Source organism: Pleurodeles waltl, chromosome 11, assembly GCF_031143425.1.
Source record: "Pleurodeles waltl isolate 20211129_DDA chromosome 11, aPleWal1.hap1.20221129, whole genome shotgun sequence".
In the NCBI taxonomy this organism is placed as follows: domain Eukaryota; kingdom Metazoa; phylum Chordata; class Amphibia; order Caudata; family Salamandridae; genus Pleurodeles; species Pleurodeles waltl.
This window is the reverse complement of record NC_090450.1, coordinates 506,112,215-506,133,543: the sequence shown is the minus strand read 5'-3', so window position 1 is coordinate 506,133,543 and position 21,329 is coordinate 506,112,215. Positions and strand designations below refer to the sequence as shown.

Here is a 21,329-nt window from a genome sequence, read left to right as displayed (position 1 = left end):
TTTCACAGGTTTGTGCAAGGTATCCAGGATCAGTCCATGATTCCTTCATCATGCGGAACAGCAAAATCTCACTGATGATGACCTGACTATACACAGAGAGGGCCTGGCTGGTTGGTAAGTCATATATGTCATGTGTGACTACCTATTTTCAAGCTACCAGATGTGTGGATGTCCAAGATTAAAGTTTGGGTTGGTGTTAGTATACCTTACAGGGCACTCTGGCTACCCAAACCGTCCTTGGTTATGGACACCAGTGAGGCACCCAACAATGCCAGGGTAAGTCTGCTTCAGTGAGGCTCACGGAAGGACAAGGCGTGCCGTGGAGCCGACTTTTGGGGTCCTGAAGGCAAGATTTTGCAGCATAGACAAATCTAGAGGAGGCCTCCACTACTCACCCTACAAGGTATGTTAAATAACTGTTGCCTGCTGCATGCTCCACAACCGTACCCTGAGACATCAGATACCAATCATACCAGATGAGGGGGAGCCAGCGGATCCTGTGGGTGGAAATGCAGATTTGCCAACTGAGGATGAGCATGATGAGGTTGAAGCTGGAGACATCAGTGCAGATGCCATCAATCAGTACTTCAACTGACTCGAGCAATGTGATATGGTGTTATAATAGTGATTCAATGGGGTATTGTTGAGGTTATGCATGCCATGTAATGTTCTTTTTACCACCATCAGTGTGGTCTTAAGTGGCTCCAAAGCCAATGACTCAGATATGCATGCAGAATGTTACTTAGAGTTGTGTACAGAACTGCTATGTACCTAGTCCATTGTTTAGCAAATGCACAATCATTCACATTTGGAGTTATGAATAGACATTGGGGGTCATTCTGACCCTGGCGGCCGGTGGCCGCCAGGGCCACCGACCACGGGAGCACCGCCAACAGGCTGGCGGTGCTCCCACGAGCATTCTGACCGCGGCGGTTCAGCCGCGGTCAGAAGCGGAAAGTCGGCGGTCTCCCGCCGACTTTCCGCTGCTCGGGGGAATCCTCCATGGCGGCGGAGCGCGCTCCGCCGCCATGGGGATTCTGACACCCCCTACCGCCATCCTGTTCATGGCGGGAAACCCGCCATGAACAGGATGGCGGTAGGGGGTGCCGCGGGGCCCCTGGGGGCCCCTGCAGTGCCCATGCCAATGGCATGGGCACTGCAGGGGCCCCCATAAGAGGGCCCCGCAAAGTATTTCAGTGTCTGCTTTGCAGACACTGAAATACGCAACGGGTGCAACTGCACCCGTCGCACCCCTGCAACTACGCCGGCTCAATTCTGAGCCGGTATCCTCGTTGCATGGGGCATTTCTGCTGGGCCGGCAGGCGCTCTTTCGGAGAGCGCCCGCCGGCCCAGCGGAAATGTTTAAATGGCCGCCGCGGTCTTTTGACCGCGGTGCGGTCATTTCACGGCGGTACCTTGGCGGACGGCCTCCGCCGTCCGCCAAGGTTAAAATCACCCCCATTGTGATGTATGTGTTCCACTCTGGCCTATACCTTAACTTTGTCAATCACAGATTTGCAGATTGGCTGTTTGGCTCATCCTCATTTGGCTATCTCAGTGTCACAGGCAGATGGGATTTGCAGAGTGGCATGAGAAGTGGAAATGGATTAAACCAGGAACAGTTCAGCATTAGATCTGTGGTGGGTGCCCAGCCTGTCAGGACAGTGGTTTGGAAGTGTCATTTTTCACCCAAAAAAACCTGTTTGCTATTGGAGGTGACTCAAATGGTGCTATGTGTGTGTCCATTTGTGTCTCACACATGTCATAATGTGATATCCAGAATCTACCATCATTATGGTTTATGTTGTATGTGACCTAGGTTGTGCATAGATGTCGGTATGTTTCCTCATTGCAGACCATGTGTCTGAAGACTGACATAGGTGAGTGGCAAGCCTATAGATACCTGACCATGGTAAGTGGAAGGTTCCATGATTGGGGAGATTAGTACTGATCTCTCTCTATTTAATGGGGTATGTTTGTTTGGAAGGATAAGGTATGGGTATGTGATAAGGCTTTAGCTGATGATACATTGAACCAATCTGCCTGCCTCCTGGGATGATGTTAGACTGACATGTCCCTAACTTCTGTGTGCTGTGGGCTGGTAGTGAATGACACCTAAGCTGAAACACTGAAGTCCACAGCAAGACCTGACAATGTGCTGATTGCCATTCTCCAAATAAATATGTGGAGATTACAATACAGGTGACTTGTGTCATGTCTATGTAACAGTCCCAATGCAATATGTATCCTAGTTGTCCAGTACATGTGTGATGACAATAACAAAGGTATAAAACAGGAGAGGACGATTTGGTACAATAGTTGTCATACATGACAGCTGTATATGGTTGATACATCACTTACACAGGATCTGTGGTTAAGTGGTATTTATTGGGAAGTGCACAACAAAATGAGTGATTTGAAACAAGAATGAAGAAAAGTTAACAGTGAATCGTTCTGTCATGGTGGATGAAATCATCAGGGCAGCTGCTACACCATTTGGAGACACAAGTCCAGTGTCCTTGCACCATAGGAAAATGGAGTTAGGTATCAGAACAGTCAACAGAATGTATCAGTGAGACACAAGGGGGACCAATCAGGAGTGGTTCACTTCCTGACAGTGGGTTTAGTCTTGGCATTTGCTCCTCCTGGATGTCTGGGTGGATGTCCATGTTTGAGGAGGGGGTGTGGTTCCTCTGCTTCAGAGGGTGGGCTGCCTGAGGCATTCCCTTCCCCTGGCAGGGCCTTAATTCTACTAGCAGCCACAGATGTTGAGGGGCCTGATGTCTCATTGCTAGTGGAAGAGGCCTGATATTGTGCACCCCAGCAATGGAAGCCAGGATGGCATTTTGGGCCTGCCACTGCTGCATGGCTTCCTGGTGGTTGTCCCTCTGCAGCTGTCTGATTTCCCCCATCATGGTCAGCGCCTGGCCCATCATACATTGGGAATTTTGGTAGGCTTCCAAGACTTGGGAGATGGCCTCCTGGTCAGTTGTGTCCTTTGGAGTCCCCATCCTCTGGCCCATACCCATACCATCCCTCCCACACACCATACCCCCACGTACCTGTGCGCCTGGCATAGTGTGCCCACTCCCACTGGTGGCAGGACCATCATTGTCACGGGTGACATTAGGAGACTCAGGTACTTGTACTGGGGGTCACACGATAGATTAGACTGTCCTTGGGACGCTGGTTTGGGGGTGAATGGTTACCTGTGATGTAGTTCCAACAGGGCTGGTAGGAGTTGTTGTGGGCAGGGTGAGGCTGACAGTTGCTGACTGACCAGGTGTCCCTGATGGGCCAGCTTCATCCTCAGTGTCCAGACACCTGGGCGACCAGGGGTGTTTTCCTCAATGGGGCCTTCATCCAGAGGTGTAGTGTCAGTCTCTGGGGTCCTCTCCATGTTCGGGATGGCAAGGTTGCCTGTATGAGAAGTTGAACACACAGTTGTTGTAAGTGATGCAACAAGTGATGTATAAATTAGACTACTAACCATAGTATGTGAGATGCACACACTGCTTTTACATGATCCCCTGAAATGATAATGACAGCTGCTACTTAATCTGGGTTAGTGCAATGTGGGACACACAGATTTGCAATTGCGTACAGAATGCTCCAACTCTTGGAGTATGTTGGTGTGTAGATGGCTGCTAATGCCCTCATATTTTGTCTGAGTGAAGACATGACAATGTGCATTCCGCTCCTAGTAAGGTGTATGGCTTATTGAGTCAACTAGAAGCTGAGCAATGCAGAATGGTGTCAGAGCTGGCACACATTATAGGCGTGACATTTTGACCTGGGCTTCTGTCTGGATGTACTACAAGTGTGCCCAGTTTGCCATTTAGGTGTTCCCCTGAATGAGTATGTGACATTATCAAGGAGGTTTTCCCAGAGTCTAGTTTCGTATGGGACACCGCTGTATCTGTGATTTACTTGTAATGGTACTGGTAGGGGGCCATTGCATAGCTGTCATTGCCATGAACTGTTAAATGGTGGACCATTTAGGATGGATTACTTTGATTGTTAGTTTCACATGCAAAACATTTCACATTTAGGGCACTGTTCTGGTTTTGTTCATGGAACAGTGCCTTCTGGGAGTTGTAGTGCTGTCAGTTCCCAGAACTTCACATGCTCTTCCCAAGTACTGTGGCCCAAGGTGAATTTACCTGATATGTGGCATGGCAATGAGGGGTATTTGAAGCTTTGGACAGAGGGGTGGGGAAAGGTGATGAGTGAGCATGCAAGACAAGACTGTTTGGTGACATGAATGTTGTGACTTACCCAAGTGCACCCCCAGGTATTCCTGTCAGGCCTTCAGGATGCAGGATGTCCAGGACCTTCTTCTCCCATGATGTGAACGGTGAGGGGGGAGGTGGGGACCCACCGCCAGTCTTGAGGACCGCCAGCTGGTGCCTGGATTCCATGGAACGTACCTTCTCCCTGAGGTCGTTCCACTTCTTCCTGATGTCCTCCCTTTTGCGTGGGGAACTGCCTAGTGCATTCTCCTTGTCGACTATCCTTTGCCACAACTCCATTTTCCTAGTTATTGATGTTTGCTGGACATGTGTTCCGAATAGATATGGCTCTCCCTTGACAATTTTGTCTCCCATGACCCTCAACTCATCATCAGTGAAACGTGGATGTTTTTATGGGGACATGGTCATGATGGTAAAGATGGCGAGGTAGTGAAAAAAGGATAAAAAATATTTGTGAAGAGATGTGGGAGCTGTGACAGTTTTTGTGTTTTTTCTGGTTTAGAAAATTGTGTGTTGTGTATGCTGTGCAAGTGTGGGATGCGTGCTGAGTGTAATGTGTAAGGGTGCCTATTGTTTGTTTAGCTAGATATAAATTTATTAGCTAGTGTCTGGCTGTGAGTGGCGGTCTGGTTGCAAAGGATTGTGGGTTGTGTAGGGGTGTTTTTATAGTGCAGTGTTGAGGTGTGTAAGGTATGTGGATGTGGGTCAGGTGTGGGGTATTCGAACCATCCAATGTGGTGTAGTGTTCTGACTGATGTGAGTTCAGACCGCTGTAGTTCGCACCGCCAGTGGTTTTCCGCCTTGGAAGAACCGCTCTCGTGATTTGTGGATTGTAATTTGGTCGGTTGATTTTTGTCGAGCTGGTGGTTGATCCGCCTTTTTTCCATCTTTCAGTGTCCTGGCAGTTTTGAGAAATTGGCTGTTTTTTGGCAGACTGAGCAGTGTGCCTCTTAATACGCCTGTCAGATGACCGCCAACATGGCGGTCTTTTGGCAGCTGCCACCGTGGCGGTCTTACCGTCAGACCGCCAAACTCGTAATGAGGCCCTATATGTGCTTGGGTGACTGTGTCTTTAAGTGCATGTCTGAGGAGTGTTTAACTTTCTGCAGGATGTGTGTGTCTGCTTGTGTGAGAGTGTGTACTTGTGTATCTGGGAGTATATGTATTTGTATTGTGTGTGTGTTTCAGTGTGTATCTGCCTGGTAGAGTGTATGTGGGTGTGTGTGTGTGGGGGTGTGCGCATGCATGTGTATCTACAATGTGGTGTCCCTGCAGCACATTTTTCAATCAGTGTGTTTCTGGAGAGTGTGTATGTCTACGGTCTGTGTGTGGTTTAGTGTGAGTGTGTCTGCGATGTGTGTGTGTTGTTCAGAGTGGGTGTGTGAAGTATCTGGTGTTTGTTAAGGGATCAGAAGAACTTGCACATTGTATTTCAGCACAGTTCTCATGTTATTGTCCTCCATCTTTAAAAAAAGAGGTATTACTACATGGCAACTGAAATAGAGAATAGATGAACATCATAGTGTAGTTCTGCCTGTAACTACCATAAATAAAGCATAAATAAAGCCAATGTTCTCCAAGATCTAAAAATATTCATCATACTCTTTTTGGAGCAGAAAGCGCAGGATGATTCCTATCCATTTCCCTCAATGAGAGCCAGGCTCTGATACCAAATTCCCTAGAACATAAGTGCTATTTCACCGGACAATGGAAATAAACAGGATGCTCAAACGAATATGCATGCAGAGAATACATTCAATAAACTTTGAACTTTTTCTGAAGTTTGCAGCTTCTCACCCATGTGTGCCAACCACCTCCCCCCCCAACAGTGTAAGTATTGTTTGCCTCTAAGCTCAAAACTGGATTGGAAACTTTAAATAAACCTGTTATAATTAGTATTATTAATATTCTTTCAGTTAAACCTTTTGCCATTAGTATTTTAAATATATAAGAATGGTACTGCCCGTCCTACCTCCCGTTACGCACTAAATGGTATAGCCCTTCGGTTGAGTGGGAGTCTGCTTTAGAATGTTGGTGTGAGGCAGACTGCTGATCGACTGAATGAAGGGAGGAAGTGGCAAGCGGAGACCAATAAAAGATACTGCAGCTGACCTTGTTTTTGCCTCATACTCATTACAACATTTGGCGACGAGGATGGGAGGAAATGAAAGTCAATACGGCAAGTGATTAGGTTTCCAAGATATCAGAAGAGGATCTGGAGAGCAATATATGTAAGATGCAATTCAAAAATGATTCCAGTAAGGAGCATCGTCAAAAGAAAGATTCAATACAGAGTGAAGCTAAGAGCTATTGATGTGGTAGCAGTAACCATTTGGCCAATTATAGTTATTGCCAAGCCAAGGGTGCCATAAGCAGGAGGTGCAATAAGAAAGGTCATTTTGCCAGAGTATGCAGAGACTTATCAAAGAACTCAGGAGGCAAGGAGAATAGTATGAGAGATGAAGATTCCCAAAGTATAAAGAAAATTATCTTACAAATAGGGGATGATAATGCAGTCAACCAAATAAGGTATCCAGTGTGCGACATAAGTTTGAATGGCAAACATGTCAAAATGTTCGTGGACTCTTGTTCACTATTTACACTTATCAACATTTCTGACTTCAAGTTGGTAACCAGTAACAACGATCCTGAGGTTGAATCTCCAGATATTTCACCAAGTGGATACACTAAAGACCCGATTCCCCTGAAGGGCATGATTCATACGTGCATCACTTTCAAAGATCGATCCACCATTGGCAAAGTGTACATAGTACAAGAGGGCTTGAATCTCCTAGGTTGGCAACATCAGAAAGAATTCGGAATAAAGTTAGATCCTAATAACCCGAGCAAGTACTACTAGTGGATCAATCCACTGCAAGCGAACCTATATGAAATGAATTCCCTGAAGTATTTTCAGGAAAATTAGGACTCCTAAAATAATACCAACACAAGATTAAGTTGAAAACAAACTACAAACCCGTTGTGCATAAGACAAGACCGATACTGCACTTAATGGGGGGCCCATTATAAAAATAACTAACCAGGCTAAAAGATTTAGGAGTCATACAACCCATAGACTGTTCAGAATGGGTATCCCTAATTGTATTACCCAGGAAAGCCAATGGTGACGGCATCAGATTATGTGTGGATCTACGCGACCTGAATGACAATATTTGTATTGAGAGACGTCCGCTACCTCGCATCCACGAAATTCTAAGTACTTTGGGCGAAGCCACATGTTTTTCCGTACTTGATTTATCAATGGCATATCACCAAGTAGAATTACACCTGAAGTCCAGGTATTTAACGACATTCACCACACCTATGGGCACCTTTATGTTCAGCAGAATGCCGTTTGGTCTGGCATCTGCGGGCGCAGTATTCCAAAAAATAATGTAGCAAATTCTGGAGGGGATACCCAAAACCCTGTGTTTCCAAGACGATGTCCTAATTTACGGCTCCACAGTGGAAGAGCACAATAATATTCTACGCAATGTCCTCATCATGCTCAAAGGAGCAGGGTTCACTTTCCAGAAGGACAAATGCAGAATCAAAGTCAGCGGGTGGACTACTTAGGCCATACCATATCCAAGGAAGGTTTTAAACCACAAATATGCTTACTGGAGGCAATAAAGGAAGCCTGTGCCCCAGAAACTAAAGAAGAACTCAAATCCTTTTTAGGCTTGGCAGAATATATAGCAAAGTATGTCAAGAACTTTGCTAGCACAACAGCTAATTTAAGAGAATTGTTGAAAAATCATACTCAATACAAATGGCTGGATGAGCATCAAGAATCTTTTATGAAGTTGACGGATGCTATCCTTACAGCTCCGTATCTGTGCAGCTTCGACTCCAACAGAAAAACCATACTAACCACGGATGCCAGCAACTAAGGTCTGGGGGCTCCCCTCTCCCAAATGATTAATGTCAAAGAAAGAATCATTGCGTTCCCCTCACGATCTCTCAGCAAATCCGAAAAGGAAGTCTTGGCATGTTTCTGAGGGGTCAAACATTTCAAATTCTTTTTGTGGGGGCTGCAATTCAAAATCCGTACTGATCACAAGCCCCTGACGTACATATTCACAAACAAAGGAGCTTCCAACAGCACTCCACATATAGCCAGATGGGTATAAGCATTGGAGGGCTTCTGCTTCAAAATAAATTACGTCCCAGGGAATCTCAACACGGCTGCAGAGTTCCTTTCCAGGGTTCCATTGAACAAGGAAGAAGAGTATGAAACCTTTGACTACCCCATTTTAGAAATTAAATCGCCATCTATCTCTAGCAAAGAATGGGAAGATTGCACTGCTGAGGACGAGGTGTTACAACACCTGAAAGATTACATTTTGCAAGATTGGCCTAAAAGTAACAGGAACTTAAGGGAGGATATCAGACAATTTTGGGAGGTATGTCAGTAACTCAACATGAATAACAACTTGGTAATGAGAAATTACAAAATAATCCCATCAGACGCATTGAAAGAAAAGGTTATAGACCTTGTACATGAAGGCCATTGAGGCAGAAGCCTCACAAAGGCCAGACTAAGGGAGCATTACTGATTTCCTGGCGTGGACTCTACCATTGAATCTAAAGTTAAGAAATGTACCATCTGTGCCAACAGTGATAAATCCAAAACGATTTGTAAAACTCCTATATCCCCAGTGTCTGTTCCAGATAAACCTTGGGAGAAAGTAGCTCTTGACATAAATGGCCCAATCAACCGTAAAGGCCTAGCAAAAAGATTTGCATTTGTATTGGTCGACTATCACTCCCATTGGGTATTTGCACAGTTGATAAATCAGATTACCATAGACTCTCTCATAACATTTTTAACAGATACTTTTACAATGGAAGGTATACCTTCTAGTATTATTACAGACAATGGGATACAATTCACTTCCCTTGCAATGACAGAATTTTTAACAAAGCTTGGAATCAGACATCTGAAGATGGCATTCTAATGTCCTGGAGCCAATGGAATGGTTGAAAGAACAAGCAAGTGCATCTAATTAGCTTGTGTAAATCACATTCAAGTGGAGACAGCAATCCAAGACATGCTCTGGGCATGCATATCACACCACCTCTAACCTGATTACAGGGATCTCCCCCTTCACAGCACTCAAAGGAAGGAAACCTTGCACTAAATTATTTTCTGGTTGGTTAGGAGGAGGAGCTGAAGTAGTGTACAACACAGAAAGAAGGAAGGATAAACTCATTCGACACCAGAACAAATACAAAGAATATTATAACACAAAGCATGGAACCAAACAACAAAAATGGAAAATAGGAAATTGGGTCTATGCTAGGAAACCGCTAAGAAGAGGTGATGAAATCTCCAAATTCTATGGCCCCGTGTGCATCGCAAAAGTAAAACACAATGTAGTCATAATGGACAATGGTCAAATGTGGAGCATGGACAGATTGGTAAAACGACAACACGGGTAATAGCACTGCATCAACGCCCAACACCATGTGCTGGAAAGGGAGAAATCGGAGTCCTCCCTTATGGCACAAGGACTATGTCTTGAGGTAGTGTTTCATGTGACAGATCAAGGGGGGGGGGTCAAAGTTGACTTTGTTATGCATACATTATCTTGCCAAATAAGTGCTATGTGTGATGTACTGCAGTGTAACTATTGCCTCATTACATAGTTCAACAATTTATAGGTTGGGGGATGTGTTATAATTTAGTATTATTAATATTATTTCAGTTAAACCTTTTGCTATTAGTATTCTAAATATATAAGAATGGTACTGCCCGTCCTACCTCCCGTTACGCGCTAAATGGTATAACCCTTCGGTTGAGTGGGAGTCTGCTTTAGAATGTTGGTGTGAGGCAGACTGCTGATCGACTGAATAAAGGGAGGAAGTGGCAAGTGGAGGCCAATAAAAGATACTGCAACTGACCTTGTTTTTGCCTCATACTCATTACAACAATACCTAATGTACCCACTACCCAAGGAACCGGAAGTAATGGGAATTAGGCTTAAAATGTGCAACAAACTGCTGATTTGCATATGGCAGGTTCTTGGATGAGGTGTCATGGTTGGCAAAAAATAATGGACTGGATTGTGACCTGAAGTGATTACCGCTGGCTGACATTTTTCTAAGCAATCCACCCCTCACTTTTTTCTGTTTCTTGTTTTCCTCAGTGGGATGCCCTAAGTGTGATGGCAATGCCCAGACATGGTTCCCATACTCGTTGTAATTCTGTTCCTTCCAGAAGGGACCTTGCCTGGGAGGTTGGGATAGTCTGCTGCTTTTAGAGCAGGACTAAGGCTGATTTGTCTATGGCGGGTTCCAGTGTGTTATGGAATGGTGAGCAAAAACAATGGACTGGATTGCAGCCTGATTACCTGTGGCTAAAATTATTTCAAGCAATCCACCCATCACTTTGTTGTGTTTCTCAACAGAGAAATAGCTAACTTATCAATTACGTTCAGAAGGAGAAATGATTAGTTAAAACAAAACTGAGGAGGAAGATTTCCACAAGTCTGTGGGCACAATAGTATAGGCTCACCACACATCCTTGTTGTCTTAAAATGCAAGACCAAGAGTAAACCGAGGTTATAGTGGAGTGCATGGTAAGCCTGACAGTACAACTTCTAAGTCTGGTTTTCAAGAACCTTATGTGCAACTCATAATACGTTAAAACTGTAGACCAGGATCCCAAGTCAGTGCAGTGTGTGTAGAGTAGATGTTCCCAGAACAAATCTGTGACTAACCACTGCAGTTTGAGTTGCAGAGTTGGAGCACCTGAAGCATCAACATAGGCCCTTGTGAAGGTCATGCCAGATCCCATTAATTTACTCCAACCACATGTCGATGATAACAGTGATAGCAGAATGCCTTGTGGCTTAAAGGGGAGGCCCAACAAAATCATGCTAACCACTCTAGATAGAATAAACACTTCGAGGAGATGGCAGAGATCTAAGATGTCAATTTCAGATTTGGGTCAGTTTTAAAACCAAAGTTCTTGACTGAATTGACAAGCTTATGAAAGATGTTCAATTGTTTGGGCCGGAATTCCAGCCCCAAAGTCCACACTAGTGTCAACTTCTTTATTTCAGTTTTAACCTGTATTCCTTATAATTCATATGGATTCAACTTGAGCCCCCGGCTGCACATGCAATCCAGCATTCACAGTACATTTTCTTTAGAGAGATGCTGAGAAATCCATTGAGAAGGTCTCAAACCACAAGAGAGATTACCAGCCTGATCAGAAAGCAAGTAAGCTAAGCAAGTAGTGAACGTTGAATGTAATTTAGACTAACAGGTTAGTCTTAACCTCTTAACAATCCAGTGAGATGCAATCCAAGAAATCTGTTGGCGCCAAAATAGTATTTAAAGAATAGGTGGATGGCTCTTTCCCAGAATAGGATTTCTAAACTACATATGAAAAAACACTCTATTCTGTGTACCATTAAAATCATTTACATTCGCTGTATAGTCTGAGTTTATCTCAGATAAAATGTGAGCTTGAAATGTTCACACACACAAAAACATGTTCTGCTTGATGCTCAGCTCGCATAGCTCTCATAGCTATTATTTTACATTTTAGTGCTGCAACAATATGTGAGTGGGCTTAAGATACCACATTGTCATGAATGACTGAGTGATTGTCACTATGATTCTTACAGAAGCACCTGCCTCTACAAACGGGCTGCAGCTTGCTTAATGGGATGACCAAACTGTATTACCTGAAGTTAAGAAGTACTCAAGAGCTTTTATTATTTTTCAGTACTTCTTAGTTGAAAATGATATTGTCATTTTACCCAGTAAAATATATATTTTATTTTAGCATTGCTGCAATTCCAATTTTTTTCATTTTCTCGGGAGTTAAATAACAATCTATTAATATCCGGTACATATAACTTAAGGAGTAGGTGGGACACATGGTGTTCTCTAGACGGCATATTGCTTTTTGTAGTATTTTGTGCCTTGGACAAGTAGATTATTTTTTTTAAAATCCCACACCTTGTATGGCAGTGGCTCCCTTCACAGCAGGTGACTCCCCCCAGACAAGTTGCAATCTCTTAAAAGATCAGACTGCCCTTGCCAGGGAAGTTATGACCTCTGCCCCTCCCCCAGGGTCCGGCAGACTCTCCTCCACCATATAGTCTCCTTAGGCCCTCCAAAGTCAGGGTTAAATTCCAGTCCCTATGCAAACAGGAGATGATACAGTGATCAGAATGAAAAGATGTGTGATCATTTTCGCTGATAAAATGTATTGGAAGAACAGGCCCGGGAAAAGGGCAAATCATGGAGAATTCAGTGTGTTAAAATCCTGATTTTGCATGTTATGCCTACAGAATTTGATATGTTCAAACGGATTCTGCATGTTGTGCCTCATTTCCAAGTTTAAAACTCCAGGTAGGAGGTACTTACCACATCCTGTAAATAATTCAGCCCGTGTTTGTGGCAATTACCGGGTGTGGTAAGTACCCACCTTTATTCTCTCCAACTTGTAATGTGTGAGCGTGGCGTATGCTCCCTAAACCTAATCCTTCATTTTAATTATACAAAGTTAATGTACTACTGATGGTTACAGTGTAATTTAAATTAACAAGTACTGGAAAAGCTAATAGGCCACACTTTCATATGGTAAACCATGCAAACAATGACATGCACAAATGATGCGTATATGCAGTATCACAGGAAAGCCACATCTGTTGGCTTTGCTAATGCTTGTTTGCACTTGTCCCTTCTTCGCAGGGATTGGAGGCCTGCCATATGACTCATTTTGCTTTGCCGCGCTTCTGCATATGTTAAGTAACTTCTGCGGTTCAACTATTTGCCTGTTGTTTTGGGGTAAACAGATGCTTTGCATCAGACATTGACTCAATCATGCCCTGGTTGTTGTAGTCAGTAAGTTTCAGCGGCAGAAATTCACAGTGCAGGATGGTGCTCTTTTCTCTACCACCAGTGCTTTAAATGGGCCGGTACCGTCCTGTACTGAGTACCGGCACTTTTTTATTTTGAGTGGGAGAGTACCGGCACATCTCAAGAAAAGCATAATACTTTTAATTGGAGAGTACCGGCACTTCTCGTAAACAAGCAGGTACTCTGGCACAAAGTACCTGCGCTTTATATTTTCCATTTCAAGCACTGTCTACCACCCTTGTGCTGGGCTGGATCTTGAAATATTAGCATTGATGCTCATTTGACTTTTCCCACCTCGCCTCCAGATGGACTACTGTAGATATGTCATGTTTCTGAGGAATGGCTTTTGCGACTCCAAAATGTTAGCTGCTCACCCGTAACTGAGTTGTTTAAAGATTGGTCTTAAATAGACACTATCCCGAAACTAGAACGAAGCCAGAACACTTCTTTGAGCTGGAAACAGCTTAGTGACAAATGTTTCTCGTAAAAAATACGCATATCTTTCTAATCTTGTATTCTCATTTTCAGTGTCCTGGATGCAAAACGTTTGTGGAACGCAAAGATCTGCAGAACCTGAGTGTGCACTGTGTGATCTGCAGTGCCACAAATAAGGAAACGTGTGAGTTCTGCTGGCAGTGCCTGAGACCCTGGAAGGGGGCCGGAACTTCATCTCTGCGGTGTGAGAACGAGGGCTGTGAAGACCCCCGGCTAAAGATCCTCGCTGAATGTAGTGACAAAGATCTTCCAGGGAGTGAAATCAAAAACTGCCCATCCACCCGGGCCTGTCCCACATGCGGGCTTATGATAGAGCACAAGGACATGTGCAAATATGTTATGTGTCAGCAGTGCCGGCTCGAATTCTGCTTTGCCTGCCTTGAAACTGCTAAAGTGTGCCAGGCGGGTAAAGGAGGGGCCTGGTATAAGACATGCAGCAAGCCTGTCGCTCCCAGGCAAACTAGGATTCCGGTGTGGTCTCAGCGAGGCCAACTGAACCCATCTGGTATTGCTGTCACTCCTAGAGCGACTACATTACTGGAGTACTTTATGGGAATCCCTCAGGACCCATATATCTTTAGAGCACCTTTACATACTGAGAGAGAACCTGAGAATTCCTCCTGTGTAATTTCATAGGGTAGAGGCCATTGACATTGCATAAAGCACTGCACACGGATCTACGCATGATTAGGAAAAGTGTGCAAAACAGTTAGATGAAAGAATTATATGAATCTGTGCTCCTAATATCAACAATCTTAGCTGGTGAAGTATTTTGTTGATTAGTGGTCAACCTTTAGAACGGATAAAGTGTAATTAGTGACAAAGTTCTTAGCTTGCTTTTAACAGAGTAAACAACAACATAATCACTTCTTACTAATGTAAGGTGTGGAGGAGCATAAATACCCAGCCCCTCTGCCCACTCATATGTCATAACTCAAGTAATAGTATGTGTGATATTCTCACTTGGATATTTGTCTCTCTTCATCCCAGATGTTTTGCATTGCTCTCCTCTGCTATCCATGTGTTTTCAATCTATCATTGTGTGAAATTGTACTTGAGGTCGGTGATTCCCTCTCTGCGGTTCCTTCTCCCTCTCCATTCTCTGTCTTAGGTGACTCACAACTGTTCCAGCTTTCCCAGACATTCTCACAATCATCTCAGACCAATGCTTTTCTTAGCACAGTAAATGCTGTTTGGCTTTGATTTCCTAGTCACTGAAATAGTATTGGCAGTTAACTTTTCTATACACACAAGTTGATGTAATTAATCTTCTATCTAGAATGTATCATTGTTAAGAACACAAGGGGCTGCATCTACTAAAACAATTCCAACAGTTTACTGAACACCGTAATCATCTTTTTTCTTCCTTCATAAGGATTTTCCATCCATGGCCGAGACCTAAAGAAATTGCAAAAGATACTTTACAAATCACTGTATGTAGCGAAATATTAAGATCAACACTATAATACTTTGGTTGAGTTCTTTATTGCCTCACTATGCATTCACTTTATGGTATAGGGAGATGCAAACAGCTCTTAGAAGCCCATGATGTAAACAAGGAACAGCCGGTCGAATACATATGTTCGTCAAATGCAGTCACCTTGATCTATTGTGGGTGTCATTTTTTTTATTACTTTGAAGGGTAGCAATAAGACTTTATCCTTCAAAAAATATTATTATGCTTGGGGTAGATATGATCCAAATGGGCCTGTTTTGGCTGGAATTCTTTTGTTTTGGTGGGATGGTGGTTGTTAGCTTAATCTTAGGTAAATGTTGGAAAATATGGTATGATTTGTAATAGCTTGAAGACCTGTGTGAGATATTCACGTTTGAACGACCACTGGTGAACACAATGGAAGGGTCAAGACTGGCTTAACTATGGCGAAATTCAGCATGTAACTTATTGCAATACTCTGTTAATAACCTGGTAAAATATGGTATCACTCACCAGGCACGTTTTATCTCATTATCTTCCATATTCAACCACAAGCGGCTAAATATTTTTGAAATAATGTTTTAATACAATGCCTTGAATGATTTAAGTGTATATTCTGAAATTCTGTCAATGCAAAACACTGTTTTAAAAATTCAACCCTTAACTTTCCAATGGGATTTCAACGTTAGGCCTTTTGAGGACAGGTTACTTGTCTAGTTAATGTTGCAGTATAGCTAATCTCTGTCTTCCAAATCTTTAGGGGGAGTAGCTGTATTACAAAATATTGTTGACTAGTTGTCTCCTGACTCCTGCTCACAGGGCAGGCAGAAACTACTGAGTCAAAACCATGCTGATTAACGTTGTTCGCCTCTCGTGCCCTGCGTCCATCCTACTGAGGCTCTGCAAACTGGGCCAAGTACCCTTCAATCACAGGGATATCTTGGGCAAGCAGGTAAAGGCTTCTTAGGGAGGCAGTTTTGGGGGGGAGCAGAAGCTCAGAGCTCAAGAAGTCAATCCAAAGACATAATACATTTACTCTTCAGTCAGTGCTTGTCTCTGTGAAAAGAGATGTTCTTTAATATCACAGTATGACCAAAGAATCCACATAGTAATGAGTGTTCAGTTACAGCGATTTAAAAGACCGCTATTGGGCTGTAGCCTAGTGTGACAGTTCTCACCCCAGCTAATGTTGTAAAATATAATTTCTTGTACCCACGTCTGCACTGTTCTAGGAAGGATAAGAGGCCATTGGCAAGAATTAAACACACGTTCAAGCTCACTGTTATGCTGTGCAAGCAGCTAGCATGCTTGGTAACCCTTAAGTTAGTTAGTTCACATCTCGAGGAAGAGAGTTTGTGTCCTAAAGTAACCATAACTCTCACCTTCGCCATGCACTACTTTTATACTCGCATATAAAATAACTAATATACACATTATATAAATATTCACACTCATATACACACTGTATGCATATTCATATATTCACACTGTTTTAACTCTGCAATAAGTAAATAGAGTCAGCAATACCGATAAAGATATTTCTAAGCTAATTTTGTTTGCTTTTCCTTCCACCTACTTATACATTCATCTTGCCTGTAGTAATTTACTACAATTTAGTTTACTTACCTATATTTATTTTTTTGAAGGGAAACCTCTCACATAAGAGTCTTCCTGATGGATTCTTTCATGCCAGTGACGCGTAAACGAAATCACTTTCTGCACAGGTTCGAAGGATTTAAAACATGAATATGATTGATGGTTACTGCAACTCGCTTGTATAAACCTATGTAAAGCATATGTATGTAGTGCTGGAATGCCACTGGGCAGCCAATTGCTTGCTGACGTCACTAATGGCTGCTGTGTTGTTAGTTGTGGTAGTAATCAGACTGTCTCCTTAAGAATCAAACGTTATGTTGCATCTGAAGATCCGGGAAGAGTGTATGCAACACAACAGTTGCAAGACTATGGAAGGCACAGTCTTTTACTAAGAGGACTGTCTGTGAATTGTTATACAGATTGCAATAGTAGCAGGGAATAGTAAATGTCCCTGCAGCATTGCTGTAACTTCCTATAGGTAGCATTGCACATGTTACTAGAAACCTTAAAGTTCATCGTGGCATTGACTTGGAAGTGAAGTTTACTCAACACGTGAGTGGCACAATCTCTCTTTTTTTGAGTTTTACCTCTGTTCTAGCCAGTTTTCGGGCATTAAGGTTATCTTCATCCCTAACTATACAAACACAGTGTTTAGTTTCCAAGAACAAACTAATATGTTCCGATAAAGTTGAAAAACATAGCATGAAAAAGGTATGTGTTTTGTATTAAACATTTTTCAGTTCAGTATACTTTATAATTCATGTAAAGTCTTTCGTGTTCTATGTATGAATCTACTAAATTAATTAAACGTTTACTTGAAACACTATCTTCTCTATTTTGTTATGTACTTAAAGTAATCTGCTTAGTTTGTTTGTTTTACTGCTGAGTTTAGTCAATGTTAACTGCTGCAATATAGAGACCATTCATTGACCAGGCCCTGAACAAATTTTAGTGGCCTACAGTGGAAAAACTTTGCTTTCACCAAAGTATCACTATGACTGTCGCCGCACTTATGTCAGGGGAATATGATGCTGAAGACACTTGCGCAACAGGGCCACAGAAGATGTAGAATCCATTCTGATTCTCTGACTCGCCTATGGCCTACCACAAGTGAAATTCTTGTGGCCTCCCCAAAACCCTGCTCATTTTATCAAATGAATAATCGGACAAACATGGTTTATCACTTTGTTTCTCTTCTTCATCAGAGTCGTTGCTTTAGGCTGATGAGTTAATGTCTCGAAAAGAAGCAAACGTTCTAACTCTTGAAACTTCACTGCAATTATAAGTCCGTGCTGGTGCACCGAGGTCACTTATACCTGATCCATCTTCCAGAAAACCTTTCGTCTGCCAGAGACATTTTTAAAGATGGACAAAGTTGGAAGTTGCCCGGTGCCACCATCCTCCAAGGTGCTTCCTGGGGAAGTGATCTTTCACAGTATCTCACATCTGTCTGTTTCTTTATTTCAACCACTCTCTTTTTCTCTCTCTGCCGCTCACTCTTTCACTCTCTAGCTAGCATCATCCTAATGATTTATGAGACACTGGGGAAAACACGTCAGGTGTTTTTGTGTGACCTTGTTACTGAAATGTTTGGTACAATTCAATACTGTTTCGCATCATGCAACCTGAAGTAGCAGAAGTTGTGTAACAAAATTCAAAGCTGTTGTCTTGCAGCGGGCACGAAAATACTCCTGAAGATGACATTAAGGCCTGTTTGCTTTTGATTTCTGCACTTCACAGGATCTGCCTCTTTTATTCTTTTAACAGATGTTCAAAATGAAACACCAAATAGGAAGGTGAGCGTCCTCCACATTTAGATCGCTTTATAGGTAGGACTTGAGCTGGGAGAAAGCTGGCCATGTGCAGATGGAGAGCAGGGTGGTGAAATGTAAGTCTCTGCTTAGGCAAAGGGGGATGGAGTGATGAAGGGCTTCATGTGCAAAGCAGAGGGCCCTAAAGGCATAAAATATTTCCTTAGTCGCGGACACCACACAATTGTGAGTATACCAACCACAACCAAACCTTGCCTCCTTACTCCTTTGGCCATTAATATAGACACGAATTGAGTGTCTACGGTTTCCAGAATATTTGAGAGTTCTTCATAGAAAGTAGAATTTTGTATTTTTAGATCCACAACAACATCCCTTAACCAGAAACTTTTAGGAACTTGCAAAAATCTGATTTCTTATGACAGTTCTAAGAAGTCAAAGTGGGTTGCTTAAAATAGAATTGCAGAAATATTTCTTTATCCAGAAATATTTTATCAACATTTAGGCCCTCATTACAACCCTGGCGGTCGGTGATAAAGCGGCGGTAATACCGCCACAGGCCGGCGGTACCAAAAATGGAATCATGACCACGACAGAAACCGCCAACACAGACAGCCACTTTAACAATCTGACCGCCACGGCGGTAGCAACAAACACCGCTGCGGTAACCGCCAACAGCCAGGCGGAAGACAAGCTTCCGCCCACTGTATTACAAGTGGCCTACCTGCCACCTTTTCCGGGGCGGTACCAACTCCATTAAAAGCACAGTGGAAACAGTGTTTGGAAGGGAAACAACTCACCTCTCGACACTCAAGGAAGAACCAGGATGCCATGGAGCCCAAGCTGCAGGTCTTCCCCATGCTGGTGTATCTGCTCATACACCAGGAGCACCAACGCCGGCGACGACGACCACAGTGAGTGCTGCACCTAGCACACAGGGGAGGGGGAGGAAAAAGAGAGTGACACACACATGCAACACGCAACACCCCCACCCTCACCCACAACACTATACACACAAACACATGCACTAGCATCACATATACACCCTTTAACCCTCAGGAATAACGCAAGGACAAAAGGAATGGACTCAAATTTGTGTAATATTAGAAATAGGTAGAAAAACGTTCAGATATCAAAAACAGTATTTACAATATATACAAGATATACAAAAGGCGGGACAATGCCTACTCTAAATGTCTGTGGCCCACTGGCCCCATGCCCACACTTTACTCCTGCCTCAATACAGAGAGAACACTGCAGGGGCATCAGGTTGAAAACACACTGGCGGGGAAGGGGGGCACCTCAGCCGGAAGATGGGACAACGCCACTGCTCCTGGAGGGGGCACCATGCCCACTGCTTGGTCCTGGGGAGTTTAAAGCCACAGTCTGTCAAGTGGGTGGTTTGCCCACTGCTTGGTCCTGGGGAGTGCAAAGCCACAGTCTCTCAGGTGGGTGGTTTGCCCACTGCTTGGCCCTGGGGAGTGCAACGCCACAGTCTCACAAGTGGATGCCTTACTCCACTGGTTCTGGAGGGGGCCTTCTGCCCAGTCTACTTTATCCAGGCAAGGAGGGGGTGAGTTGATGTCTTCTTCCACTGGTTCTGGAGGGGGACTTGTGCCCAGTCTGCTTCATCCAGGCAAGGAAGGGGTGAATGGATGCCTTCTTCCCCTGGTTCTGGAGGGGGTCTTGTGCCCAGTCTGCTTCATCCTGCCAAGGATAGGGTGAGTGGATGCCTTCTTCCACTGGTTCTGGAGGGGGCCTTGTGCCCAGTGATGCAGCACATGGGGAGTGCAAGGTCACAGTCACTCACCTGTGTGTCAGACCCACACGATGTTCTGTGGACACCATGGAGGCAGGACTACAGTCCATCCGCCGGCGGGGACGGCTGTACAGTGGATGCAGTGCTGGTGCAGGTGTCGGTGCTGCCAGTGGTGGGGGGAGGCTCCAGCCCTTCCCCTGCAGCCTCGGATGGCTGCCCACTGGGTCTGCTGCTGATACCAGTGGTGCTGCTTGCGGCGGTGCAGGTGGTGGTGCTTGCGGCAGTGCAGGTGGTGGTGCTGGCCGCGGTGCTGGTGTCAGCGCTGTCAGTGGTGGGGGGAGGCTCCAGCCCTTCCCCTGGAGCCTTGAACGGCTGCCCACTGGGGCTGCTGCTGATGCCAGTGGTGCTGGTGGTGGTGCTGGCAGTGGAGGGGGAGGCGCCAGCCCTTCGCCTGCAGCCTCGGATGGCTGCCCATTGAGGCTGCTGCTGATGCCAGTGGTGCGGCCTGGGGTCCCTGTAGTGGTGGGCACACTGCTGATTACTGTGGTGGTGTTTCCTGAGGGGGAGGCTCTGGTGGTTCGGGGCTATGGCAGGGTAACCAGCTGTCCAGATGTCCCTGATGGGCCAGGTTGGTCATCATGATCCAGGCGTGCAGAGCTGCTGTCATCACTGTGGGCCTCTTCTGTGGGGGGACTGGATGTTGGTGGCACCTCCTCTCTGGTGACTTTGAGTGGGGGTCCCTGTGGGGATGTAAATGCAGTGTTATTGTATCTGTGTGTGCCATCTTGTTCATGGATATGTTTCCCTCTATGGTTGTTATTGGCAGTGCACGTTTGGGTTGTGTGAGATGTTATTGGTTTGGCTAAGTGATTGTCACTAGTGTGCATGCTGTGGTAATGGGTGTCCATGCAGGTCTGTGATGGGTGTCCATGCATTGGTGTAGCATCCAGGGCTTGGTATTGGGATGGATGGGTTGTGCTAGTGGGGTATATGTGAGGTGGTGGAGTGATGGGGGTGAGGGTAGGGGTAGGCATTTGTGATGGCATGCAGATAGAGTGGGGGCTATAGTAGCGGAGATTTGACTTACCAGAGTCCACTCCTCCTGCTTCTCCTGCGAGGCCCTCAGGATGCATGATCGC

At 44.5% G+C, this 21,329-nt stretch overlaps 1 protein-coding gene across 3 annotated transcripts in view; it reads left to right on the top strand.

Moving 5' to 3' along the window:
- LOC138265821 (uncharacterized) overlaps positions 1-17,482 on the top strand; it is a 284,844-nt gene extending 267,362 nt beyond the window's left edge. The window contains exon 5 of one of the 3 annotated variants that reach the window (XR_011199430.1): positions 13,665-13,775. Coding sequence is in view for 1 of the 3 variants with exons in the window: in XM_069213889.1 (XP_069069990.1) it covers positions 13,665-14,267 (603 nt within the window). In the remaining 2 variants the exon portion in view is untranslated. Of the gene's footprint in view, positions 1-13,664 lie in introns of all 3 variants that reach the window. The other 2 variants (XR_011199431.1, XM_069213889.1) reach the window with 2 other exon arrangements.
- The last annotated feature ends 3,847 nt before the right edge of the window (positions 17,483-21,329 follow it).